The sequence below is a fragment of the Myotis brandtii genome, unplaced genomic scaffold (assembly GCF_000412655.1).
Source record: "Myotis brandtii unplaced genomic scaffold, ASM41265v1 scaffold500, whole genome shotgun sequence".
In the NCBI taxonomy this organism is placed as follows: domain Eukaryota; kingdom Metazoa; phylum Chordata; class Mammalia; order Chiroptera; family Vespertilionidae; genus Myotis; species Myotis brandtii.
In genome coordinates, this window is record NW_005369062.1 from 1,729,946 (window position 1) to 1,743,192 (window position 13,247).

Below are 13,247 nucleotides of genomic sequence, written 5' to 3' on the forward strand. Positions count from 1 at the left end.
TCTTTGTTTTACTATGGTTGCAAATATCAAAAGATTTCTATATGTGACAGGGCACCAGAGTTAAGTTAGGCTTTTTCAAAATGCTGACACGCCGAGCTCAAAGGTTCGCCATCATGAGCTAGGGCAACCATGTGCATATTTTATCCTGCAGTCCTGGCGGTCAGAAGTTGGACACTGATCTCATTGGGCTAAAACCAAGGCGTCCGCACAGCTGTGCGCCTTTCTGGAGGCTCCAGAGGGGGGCCTGTTTTCTTGCCTTTCCCAGCTCCCAGAAGCCACCTGTGTTCCTTGGCTGGTGGCCCCTTCCGTTGCCTTCCAAACCAGAAACACCGTGTCTCTCTGAGCACAGCTGGGAGAGGGTCTTCCCTTTTAAGGATTCATGCGATTCGATTGGGCCACCCAGAGAAGCCAGGATAATCTCTCAGTGTCAAGGTCCTTACCTAATCATATCTGCAAAGACATTTGTTTCCATACAAAATGACATGATTGTGTACATGTACCACATCTTTTTATCCACTCATCTACTGATGGGCACTTGGGCTGTCTCCATAATGGCCGCACCAGCCTGCATTCCCACCAGCAGTGCACAAGGGTTCCCTTTCTCCACATTGCCACCAGCACTTGTCGTTAGTTGATTTGTTGAGGATAGCCATTCTGGCAGGTGTGAGGTGAAACCTCATTGTATTTTTAAGTTACATCTCTCTGATGATTTGTGACATTGAACATTTTTTTCATATGTCTATTGGCATCTGTATGTCCTCTTTGTTGACATGTCTGTTCAGGTCCTTTGCCTATTTTTTAATTGGGTTGTTTGCCATTCTGGTTTTGAGTTGTATGAGTTCTTTGTATATTCTGGAAATTAACCCCTTATCAGATGTATCATTGATGAATACATTCTTCTATATAATGGGTTCCCTTTTAATTTTGTAGATGGTTACTTTTGCTGTACAGATCTTTTGGGTTTGACATAGTCCCATTTCTTTGTTTTTCCTTTGTTTCTCTTGCCCTAGGAGATGTATTGGTTAAAATACTTCTACATGAGATGTCTCAGATTTTACTGCCTATAGTTTATTCTAGAATTTGTATGGTTTTGTGACTTATATTTAAGTCTTATTCATTTTGAGTTTATTCTCTTGTGGTGTAAGTTAGTGGTCTACTTTCATTTTTGGCATGTACCTGTCCAGTTTTCCAATGCCATTTTTGAAGAGACTATCTTTATTCCTGTTAGAGTTTGGCTAGTGATGCCGGATGTGAAAGAATTCACAACTAAAAGAAGAGATGCAGAGAGGACGTGCATTTTACTTTTCAATAGAGGAAAGGGCCAAGTATTGCTAGTCAGTACAGGGTAGGGAACAAAGAGTGGCCTGCTCTTTTAAGCAGTGGCTATTGCTATGTGACAATGAAAGGATGAAGATTTTCTTTAAGTTGAGCAGATACTGGGGATTTGTCTTGAAAAATTAGTTTGTTTGCTTTCCAGGACACAGTCTGGCAGATGTCTAAGGGCAGTGATGGTGAACCTATGACATGCGTGTCAGAGGTGACATGCGAACTCATTTTTTTGGTTGATTTTTCTTTGTTAAATGGCATTTAAATATATAAAATAAATATCAAAAATATAAGTCTTTGTTTTACTATGGTTGCAAATATCAAAAAATTTCTATATGTGACACGGCACCAGAGTTAAGTTAGGGTTTTTCAAAATGCTGACATGCCGAGCTCAAAAGGTTCGCCATCACTGCTCTAATGTATTCTTCATTTCTGACTGGTTCTTTTTTTATGTTTTCTATCTTCATTTTTATGTTTCCTATTTCTTTGTTGAAGTTCTCACTGAGATCATTGAGCACCCTATAAATGGTTCTTTGAACTCTTTATCTGGTAGATTTCTTGTCTTCATTTTGTTTAGTTCGTTTTGTGGAGTTTTGATTTGTTCTTTCATTTGGGACATGTTTGCTTTCTCACATTGCCTGCCTTCCTGTGTTTCTTTCTATGTCAGGTACAGCTGCCACACCTCCCTGTCTTGGTGCAGTTGCTCTATAGTAGGTGTCCTGTAGGACCCAGTAGCACAGGGCTCCCAGTCACTCAAGCTGGGTGTTCCAGGTGCGCAGTCCCCTCTCACCACCCCATTTGGGCTCTGAGCACCCTCCTGTTGTAGTTGAGCCTTGATTGCTGTTGACACATCACTCTGTGGGATTGACTCCCAGGCAGATCAGCTGTGAGGACCGGCCATAACTATAGCGTAGGAACTGCTGTGCAGAGGCTGATTTCATGGAGAACTTGCTTCAGTGGGGCTTTGGTGCCTGTCGAGTCTGCCCCTTGAGTCACTCATGGAGGTGGTTGGATGGTACTCTGGTGTGGTCTGAAGCTGTCCACTGGTTGTACTTGTTCTGGGGCCTCCCAGGAGGTGCAGGCCAAGGTCAGCTGCTGCCTATGCCCTGCCCGGGACCACCTGATGAGCTACAAAGTGATTTGCAGGTGATTGCCACTTGTGCTGAGGTTGGAGGTGCCTGTGAGATGCTAAGCGTCAAATTGAGGCTGGCTGCCACTGGTGCTGGGTTTCGGACTATTTAGCAAGAGGTCTGTGACATGGTGAGGCCAGGTGCTGCTTTTTAAGTGTTTTTGAACCTTTGAGAAATTTTAGGAAGGTCTGCAGCATGAGCCAAGAGAGGCTGGTTGTAAGGAAAAGCCATTGGAAGTGGCTTGGGTGGGCCTAAAAGTTGGGTGGGGTGGGTGTCTCAGGTAATCACCAGGCCTGGGAAACTGTGTTAGCCAGGTTAATGGAGACTCAGATATGGCACCCTCCTGTGCTGACAGGAGGAGGGCTCAGCAAAGGAACAGTGGCTTTTCTGCCAGCACTTTTGACTGGGAGAAAGCTGCCCCTCTAGCCCTTGCCCTGAAGCCAGATGATTGACCTCCTCCCCATATGTCCTGGCACCTTTCAAGCTGCCACCCAGTGCTGGAGCTCAGAGTGAGCGAGTCAGTCAGCGAGTAAGTCTGTGTGGGCCCTTTAAGAGGACCTCCTGGGACTCCAGCAGCCCTCCATCCCGCTCAGCCACAATCCCTGCTGGTTTTCACAGAAGTTGTGGGGACTTCTTTTCCCAGCACTGGAACCATGGGCTGGGAGGCCTGGAATCCCTTGCTCTTCAGGGGGACCTCCACCTCTCACAGCCAAGATATCCCTTCTGATTTTTAGCCAACACACATGGGTGTGAGACCAGCATTGTCTACCTCTCTATCCTTCTTACCAGTCTGAATGTTGCTTCTTCTGTATGTCCTTAGCTTTAGGACTTCTGTTCAGCTAGACTTCAGGCAGATATCAATGATGGTTATTCTGTAGTTTATTTGTAATTTTGATGTGGTTATGAGAAGATACAAGTATGGTATTTACATGCTCTGCCATCTTGACAAGAAGCTTTGTATTCTAGTTTTAAAAAACACTTTTACATTTGTGTTTTGAGTAGATGACAAAAATTCCATGATAAAAATTAAAAACCCACAGCAAGTATAAAGTAAAAGTCTCCCTCCTACCCTGTCTCTTTGGCATCCAATTCCCCATTAGAGGCCACCAGTGCATCATTCTAGAGCAGTGATGGCGAACCTTTTGAGCTCGGCCTGTCAGCATTTTGAAAAACCCTAACTTAACTCTGGTGCCGTGTCACATATAGAAATTTTTTGATATTTGCAACCATAGTAAAACAAAGACTTATAATTTTGATATTTATTTTATATATTTAAATGCCATTTAACAAAGAAAAATCAACCAAAAAAATGAGTTCGCATGTCACCTCTGACACGCGTGTCATAGGTTCACCATCACTGTTCTAGAGAGCTGTGCTACATAGGTATTTGTATGTGGAATACATAGGTATTTGTACTTTTGACAGATATTAATACACTGCCCTCCTGAAAGGTTAGCCTCCCAGCTAAGTGTGCAAATGCTTATTTCCCCAACAATTCACCAACACAATATTATGAAACTTTTGGGTCTCTGCCAATCTCATGGATGAAAGGGGTATCTTGATATTGCCTTAATTTGCCTTTTCCTTATCAATGGGGTTGGGCATCTTTATGTACTTATTGTATTTGAAAATTTCTAAGATGCCATTGATTGTAAGATGCATACTTATTAAAACGTGTGTGTATAAGGGATGGGCATTTAACATTGATGAAATAAGGTAAATTCTATTAATGTGCTATTTGTAGTTCCTTTTCTGTGGACTTCCTGTTAATAGCCTTAGCCTGTAATCCATTAGAGAAACAGGCAGTGTTCTCATTGATTTGTAAGAGTTCTTTATATTTTAAGGAAATTAGCCCTTTGTCTCTGATAGGAGTTACAATTATTTTTCTCAGTCTGCTAACTTTGCCCTTGGTGGGTTTTTCCATGAAGAAATTGTGTGCATACATGTTTGTATAGTTGAATTTATCGATCTTTTCTTCTAATGCTAATTGGTTTAGTGTTTTTCTTAGAAAGACCTTCTCCACTCTGAGATTATTTTTAAAATTCTCTCATGATTTTTTGGTATTGCTTTTATAATTTTTTTTTTAAACTCAGATATCTGATCCATCCTGAACTTATTTTGGTGCAGTATGTTAGGTATAAATCCAACTTTATGTTCATTGTTTTTTCCTACTGGGCAACCCACTTGTCCCAGTGCCACTGGTTGAATCTTCATTCACACTTACTTTTTATGTGTTTGTGTCTATTTCTAGATTTTTTTAGTATTTAAAAATTATTTCTAAAAATTATATGAGTGTTACACAGGAATCCAATCTCATGAAAAAATTCAATCAATAGTGAACTTTTAAAAAAGGGCTCTTTGCTTCTCCCTACTCCTTCATACTTTTTTTGAGATAATCATTGTTAATAGACCACCAATTATGCCATGTAGACCTTTTTCTACTACTTTTATGTATATGTCTGTAGTTTGAGGAATGTGGAGATTATGTTTGTCTATCTATCTATCTATCTATCTTCTATCATCTATCTATCTATCATGTGTAATATGCTGTAAGTTGCTTTTCAACCCACTAACTCTATGTCTTAAGAGTTCCATGGCAGTCTGTGAAGTTATACCTCATTATTCTTTTTAACCTCTGTATAGAGTCCATGTTATGAATGTTTCATACTTGATTTAACCACTCCCTTATTGTTGCACATCAAGGTTGTTTGCAATTTTTTCCTAATTTTAGCAAGGCTATATATATAGCTTATAAAGTGTGTAGCATTGCTTCTCTTTAATTTGTGATAAGCCAAATTCTAAACTATTTATGTGTGAAAAACTTAACTATTGTATAATTTGTGCGGAAGAACAACTGGACCACATTGAGTGATACGTTATTAATATTATGTGATGATCTTGTCTTTCCAGATAAAATTTGATGCTGGGACCCTCCTTCTTAGTACACATCGATTAATTTGGAGAGATCAGAGAAATCATGTAAGATACAGTTTTTTACATCTGTTCTAGGTTTTAAATCACTGAAGTTTTTCTTCTTTTTCTTCCTTTTTGGCAAACTATAAATAGATGCAGCAAATTTTTAATTTCAGAACGTTATTAGAGTGTGTGTCCCATATGATCTGTCTGAATGGAGTGCACATAGAGGGGGTATAGTGTTGTCCCTCATTCAGCTCCAGAAAAGTCTGTAGTTACTGAATAGAGAATCATGATGACTCCTGTTTTTAAAATACCAGTCAGATCCTACCTCATACCTGAATGTTCCATGTGTAACAGGAATAATTCTCCCATCAGTTTTTAGGGGTCCTTAAAAAGCCTCATTCATCCTCAAAACAACCCAGCCTTCTGATTGCTGTTGAGAATCAGGAGGATGGGTCTGCTGGGAAGTGCATGCTTTTACCTAGATATTGAGAAAAACAGCCTCTAAGTCACTCAGCAAGAGGAGAAACTCCTGTTTTTTCATTTCTAGGAAGGGAGAACAAGTTATGTGTATGCTAGTAGAGCTGATGTCTTTATTCCAAAGAACTTGAAAGTATTTGTGTTTGTGAATAAATTTCAGTGTTGCTGGTACAATAAACAATGTCTTCTACATTATTTTTATAATTTCTGTCTCTCCATCAAATTTTAATTCCACAGGTAAACTGTATACTGTACTGAGGCTCTTTGAAAGGTCACTAACCATTGCAAAATATAAGACTCTTTTTGGTTCCCAAGATCCAATATTGTCCCTTTAGTGGTGATATTTCTGTTGTTGATAATGCATGCCTTAGAACTATTAATGTTTTCTAACTCTTTTAAAAGAAATATACATTCAAGAAAAAAAATTTTTTTTGGAGGGATAGGTGTCTTTAAACTGTATGTTTATAAGTTAATCTTAGTATAATTTTTTGATTATCATATAAAGAGGCAAATTTAGAAATCTTTAAACCAGCCATTGAATGCCATTCATTTATAATAATTAAAAAATTAAATGTACTAATAAAGGGAAGCTATATTACTATTTTCTGTTTAAAATTTTGGGTGGGTGAGTGAACTATCTATACTAATAAAAGGGTAACATGCTAATTAGACCAGATGTCTTCTGGACGTCCTTCTGGACGTCCTTCCGGCAAAGCCACGGTGGTGGGGGCCAAGGCAGAGGTGGTTAGGCGTGATCAGGCTGATAGGGGAGAGCAGTTAGGGGCAATCAGGCTGGCAGGGGAGAGCAGTTAGAGGTGATCAGGCCCGTGAGAGCAGGTAGGGGCGATCAGGCAGGCAGGCAGAGTGGTTAAGGATGATCAGGCAGGCAGGCAGGTGAGCAGTTAGGAGCCAGCAGTCCCAGATTGCGAGAAGGATGTCCGACTGCCAGTTGAGGGGGATGTCCTCGGCAGTCAGACATCCCCCGAGGGGTCTCGGATTTGAGAGGGTGCAGGCCAGGCTGAAGGACCCCCCCCCCCACAAGAATTTTGTGCACCGGGCCTCTAGTAGGAAATTATAAAGGAAAATGAATAACACTCTTTATCTTTGTTTTGATTTACCTGTTTTATTTTTTGTTTTCTATATAAGAATATATTATAGCCTAGCTCTGGTGTGGCTTAGTGATTCAGCATCAATCCATGAACCGAGAGTCACTGATTTCCAGTTAGGACACATGCCTGGGTTGCGGGCTGGATCCTCGGTGGAGGGTGTGGAGGAGGCAGCCGATCAATGATGTGTCTGTCTCATTGATGTTTCTATCTCTCTATCCCTGTCCCTTATTCTCTTGAATCAATAAAAATATATTTTAAAAAATAATATAGTATATGTAAAAAGTTGCATATAAATATTACGTTTTAAAAATGTACCTACTGTGAAAACAAAGGTAGTTATAGCTGTTTTTAAAATCTTATGTTTTTCCACGTAGTAAAATGCCACCATAGTATTGCTTTCATTCAGTTATTCCTTAAATTTATTTAAGGAATAAAGTAAGATAATTATTATTTATTGTTTTTATTATTAAGTACCTTAAAGGTATTTGACATTCTATTAAGTGCTATAAAACAAGGATTTCTGACTGGTCTTATGAGTCATATTTTCTATTGATTTCCTCCTAGGAATGCTGCATGGCTATTCCTCTTTCTCAAATTGTGTTCATTGAAGAACAGGCGGCTGGAATTGGGAAAAGGTAAGGTCTGTATATTGTAGTTTTTATTCACAAAATACATTTTCATTCAAGCTATTATCATTAATTTAGTTAATTTACTGCTGTGCCATGACTACATATGGGGACATGATTGTGTTTGGGGGCTTTATAAATAACTTCCTTGATCAGGAGTTCCCCTAGGAAGGTATTATCCTACCTTAAGCTCATTGATAAATGGAAGTCATTCTTAAAGCATGAATCAAGTACTAAGGTTTGCTATAATATCCTTGGGTCATAATAAATAAATGTGGTCCAGTTGTCATTGTATATATTTCCACAGACATTTACTTTTAAATGTCTATGTATCTTGTTTAGTACTTAAAATCAGAAATGAAGAAAGGAACTGACTTTGCTCCTATTTCTAGTTGATCATTAAGTTTCTCACTTATATTTTTGATATATCAGTGTTAGGGTATCATAATATTTATTGTCCAAATTGGGACATTTATAAGTAATGGGAGTGCTGTTTATAATTGGACCAGTCAAGCATAAAATGGGACTGTCCCAGGCAAATCAGATGTGTCTGCCCTGGTTTAAAACCACAGGTTAAAATGTTTCTGTTTATTCAAGTATATACAGAATTCTGGCTTTATAGTTTAAGTGTATGTAATTGAGGTCAACTTATGAACAGATATTGCTGATGAGGAATTTTTTTCCACATGGACCCATTTTTAGCTTTAGCATAGTTATATACTTTAATAGATGTTAAATAAGTGCTGAACTTCACTGGAAATGCAATGTATGCCTTAATTATAATGTAGCTAGCCTAAAAGATTGCTTACTTGACATAAAAGAAACTAACCAACATTTTGAAGAGTCATAAGGTATTTATTTTTAGAGTAGGCTATTTCTCTAATTTATGTTTTGCCCCTTGTCACTTCTTTCCATCTTATATGTTCTTTCTTTAAAATTTATTTTACTTTTTTATTGAGGTATAATTAACATACAACATTATATTAGTTTCAGTTGTACAGCATTTGATATTTGTATATGTTGGTTTTCTTTTTTAAGTTCTACAAAGTAAAACTTTAAGAGTCTTTTAGATCATTTGAATTTTCCTCTGCTGTGTTATAAGGAAATCTAAACTATAACAAATATATTCAAAATAGTTACCTTCATATTAGTGTCTTATTTTTTTTATTTTTATTAAATCTTTATTGTTCAGGTTACATTTGTTCCTCTTTTTTTCCCCCCCATAACTCCCCTCCTCCCAGTTCCCGCCCCACCCTCCGCCCTCACTCCCCACCCACTGTCCTCATCCATAGGTGCACGATTTTTGTCCAGTCTCTTCCCGCATCTCCCATTCCCCTTTCCCCCCCAAGAATAGTCAGTCCATTCCCTTTCTATGTCCCTGATTCATTATAATCACCAGTTCATTCTGTACATCAGATTATTTATTCACTTGATTCTTAGATTCACTTGTTGATAGATGCATGTTTGTTGTTCACAATTTGTATCTTTACCTTTTTCTTCTTCCTCCTCTTAAAGGATACCTTTCAGCATTTCATATAATACTGGTTTGGTGGTGATGAACTCCTTTAGCTTTTCCTTATCTGTGAAGCTCTTTATCTGACCTTCAATTCTGAATGATAGCTTTGCTGGATAAAGTAATCTTGGTTGTAGGTTCTTGCTATTCATCACTTTGAATATTTCTTGCCACTCCCTTCTGGCCTGCAAAGTTTCTGTTGAGAAATCAGCTGACAGTCGTATGGGTATTCCCTTGTAGGTAATTGAGTCTCTTTCTCTTGCTGCTTTTAAGATTCTCTCTTTGTCTTTTGCTCTTGGCATTTTAATTATGATATGTCTTGGTGTGGTCCTCTTTGGATTCCTTTTGTTTGGGGTTCTCTGCGCTTCTTGGACCTGTAAGTCCATTTCTTTCACCAGGTGGGGGAAGTTTTCTGCCATTATTTCTTCAAATAGGTTTTCAATATCTTGCTGTCTCTCATCTTCTGGCACCCCTATTATTCTGATGTTGGTACGCTTGAAGCTGTCCCAGAGGCTCCTTACACTATCTTCGTATTTTCGGATTCTTTTTTCATTTTGCTTTTCCGGTTGGGTGTTTTTTGCTTCTTCGCATTTCAAATCTTTGACTTGATTCTTGCGCTCCTCTGGTCTGCTATTGGGTGTCTGTATAATATTCTTTATTTCAGTCCGTGTATGCTTAATTTCTAGTTGGTTCTTTATCATAGCATCGAGGGTCTCATTAGTTTTCGTGACTCTCTCCTCAAGTTTATTGACAGCTTCTAGCACATTTTTGCAAGCCCTCAAAATTGCGATTTTTAGCTCTATATCCTCCATTTCTGTCATGTTTTTTTGTCTCCGCATTTTTTATGCTTTCTTGGTGCACCCCCTAGTGGTCTTTGTGCGCAGTCTTGTTCTAGTTGAGCCTTGATTGTTGTAGTTAATACTAGAGGGATTTGACCACCAGGCCGACTGGCTGTGTGAATCAGCTGTGTCTGCCGCGGAAAACTTCTGTCCTCTGGGGAGGTGCTAATCTAGCCTTTGCCTGAGGCGATCCGGCAAATGGCTCTGCGCAGGGCTTGGGCGGGGCGGGCTCAACAGGGCGGGCGGAGGGAGCGGTTATGGCCCCTCTCAGTCCCGTTCCCAGAGGCTCTGCTTCTCAGAACCCCAGGAACCGCTGCAAACCTCGGAGAGAAAGCTGCCTTCCAACTGATGCCAGACACTCCCGCTTCTCCCGTTTGAGTCCGAGTCCCCAGCGATTCGCCCGTATCTGGAGCTCAGAGTCTGAGACTCCCCCCTGACCGAAAACGACAACCGCGCTCTCAGCCACCAGCCCGCTTTGCGCGCGCACCTCCGCACCTGAGTATTTTCCACACTGCGCCTCCTCTGAGCCTCGGTGTGCTGTTATTTTTCCTTCTAGTTGAAGAGTCTCTCCTCAGCCAGCCTTCCTGTGGTTCTGGGTGATGTCCATTCCGTCTTTTAGTTGTATTTTTGAAGTGGTTGTTTGCGGCAGCAGTCTCCGGTGTTTACCTATGCCGCCATCTTGGTCTCTTCTAGTGTCTTATTTTTAAACATCTCCAGTGAGGAGGAATTTAATAATTTGCCAGGTTAACTTTTTTCAAATATTCTCTATAGTTTCTAGCTCCCCCTGCCCCAATTTATCGTATCTTATTGATTCAAAGATGTATGCATATTTTCATCCTTTAACAAAGAACCCAAGATGCTTCTTTGATTTGGTGGATTTTAAACTTAATGAAATATGATATTGAATGACTCAAGAAATGAATAGGTGAAAAAATTTGCATGGATCTTTTATGCTAACTTTGGAATTTTTAAACTTCACGTTGTATCATAATATTTTAGCTTTTCATTAGGTTTCATTTGACAAAATCTGATAGCAGGACTCAGGTTTTTTTAGTTTTAAAGATTATATAATGCTTTTGCTCAGTCATCCTATTCCCAGTTGTCATAGTTTAGTTGCTCTAGTTGGCAGTTCATTTCAAACAGTCCTGTGGTTCTGCTTGCAGTTTTTAAAAAAATTTTTTTTTATTGATTTCAGAGAGGAAGGGAGAGGGAGAGAGGGAGAGAGAGATAGAAACTGAATGATGAGAGAGAATCATTGACTGGCTGCCTCCTGCACCTCTTCTCCCCCACTGGGGATCAAGCCTGCAACCCAGGCATGTGCCCTGACTGGGAATTGAACCGTGACCTTCTGGTTCATAGGTCGACGTTCAATCACTGAGCCATGCTGGCCAGGCTGCTTACACAGTTTGTTTGCTTATTGCACTTAAAGATATTCACCACAAAGGAATAGATGAAGAGTCCTTACAAAGTGGCCCCAGTTCACTAAACAAAACATTTGTTAAATTGAGGAGGCCCCACACATGGTATTTCACAGTGATATTTATGTAACCACCTGGGCCTAACCAAAGTAAAATTGCATAATAGGTGAATCTGTACTGTGGCCATAAAGAAAAAGCTTTAAGCTAGATATCCAAGATATTTTGGCTAAGTCTTTTGATTTTGCTAATCTTTATAGAAGAAGATTGTTTATTGAGCAGGTTGGGAAAAAAAGAAAAAAATACATAAAACTGAACAAATGTAGTGGTATTTTTTTTTTTAAATTTTTTTTTTAATATATTTTATTGATTTTTTACAGAGAGGAAGGGAGAGAGATAGAGAGTCAGAAACATCGATGAGAGAGAAACATCGATCAGCCGCCTCCTGCACATCTCCCACGAGGGATGTGCCCGCAACCCAGGTACATGCCCTTGACCGGAATCGAACCCGGGACCTTTCAGTCTGCAGGCCGACGCTCTATCCACTGAGCCAAACCGGTTTCGGCTGTAGTGGTATTTTTAATAGTATAGAAGATAATGGTAGTCATAAAGATGATGGTAATTTGTGTTACTAGAGCAGCACTGTTTTGAAAAATGTTTTTGCTATTGAATATTTTTGTAGGTCATACTGTTGATCAAGTGGAATTTTCCAAAAATGACAGTATAGAATGTTAGTTTTGGATGGTGTTTTAATAAAATGTCTGCTGGCCAGTTTTACAGAGATAAGTTTTTAAAAAAATATTTAAAATCATTTTTATTTATCAATTACAGTTGACATATTATATTAGTTTCTGATATATACTCCAGTGATTTAGACGTTATATAACTTACTAAATAATCATCCCAATAAATTTAGTACCCATCTGACACCATACATAATTATTAGAATATTATTGACTATACTAGAGGCCTGATGCACGAAGATTCGTGCAAGAATGGGCCTTCCTTCCCCTGGCTGCCGGCACTGCCTTCGCTCCGACCCGGAGCCACCTTTCTGCCTTCCCACGCTGCCCAGAGGCCCGGGGGCGGTGTGGAACGCCCCACCCCTGGCCACTCAGTGCCTGTGTATGCAAATTAACCTGCCATCTTTGTTGGGTTAATTTGCATACTCACACCTAACTGGCTGGTGGGCGTTGTGAAGGTATGGTCAATTTGCATCTTTCTCTCTTATTAGTGTAGACTAGAGGCCCGGTGTAGGAAATTCGTGCACTGGGGGTGGGGGGAATCCCTCAGCCCGGCCTGTGCCCTCTCATAGTCTGGGACTCCTCGCTCCTTACCGCCCGCCTGCTTGCTGCTCCCTACCACTCGGCTCGCTGCTCCTCAGTGCTGCTGCTGTGGAGGTTGCCACCTCCGCTGCACTCACCAGCCATGAGCCCGGCTTCTGGATGAGCAGCACTCCCCCTGAGGGAACTCATTGTACCTCCAGGCCCTGGTTGGTGTGGATCAGTAGTTAGAGTATCCTCCCACGCACCAGAGGGTCATGAGTTCGATTCCAGGTGAGGGCACATGCACAGGTTGTGGGTTGCTTGGGCAACTGATCAATGTTTCTTTTTCTCTTTCCCTCTCCCTTCCTCTCTCTCTAGAATCAATGAAAGAACATATCCTTAAAGGAGGACTTAAAAAGAAAAAAAAAATGCTGGTTTGGTTCAGTGGATAGTGCTTCTGCAGGCAGACTGAAGGGTACCAGGTTGGATTCCAATCGAAGGCATATACCTGGGTTGCCGGCTTAATCCAGGGCCCTGGTCGGGGATTCATCAAGAGACAACCATTTGATGTCTCTCATATTAGTTTCTGTCTTTCTCCCTCCCTTCCACTCTCTGTAAAAAAAATAAA

At 40.2% G+C, this 13,247-nt stretch overlaps 1 protein-coding gene across 1 annotated transcript in view; it reads left to right on the forward strand.

Moving 5' to 3' along the window:
* VPS36 (vacuolar protein sorting 36 homolog (S. cerevisiae)) overlaps positions 1-13,247 on the forward strand; it is a 43,300-nt gene that overhangs the window by 6,842 nt on the left and 23,211 nt on the right. The window contains exons 2-3 of the mRNA XM_005876943.2: positions 5,367-5,435; positions 7,526-7,596. Coding sequence (XP_005877005.1) covers positions 7,535-7,596 — 62 coding nt within the window. The 5' untranslated portion in view covers positions 5,367-5,435; positions 7,526-7,534. The remainder of the gene's footprint in view (positions 1-5,366; positions 5,436-7,525; positions 7,597-13,247) is intronic.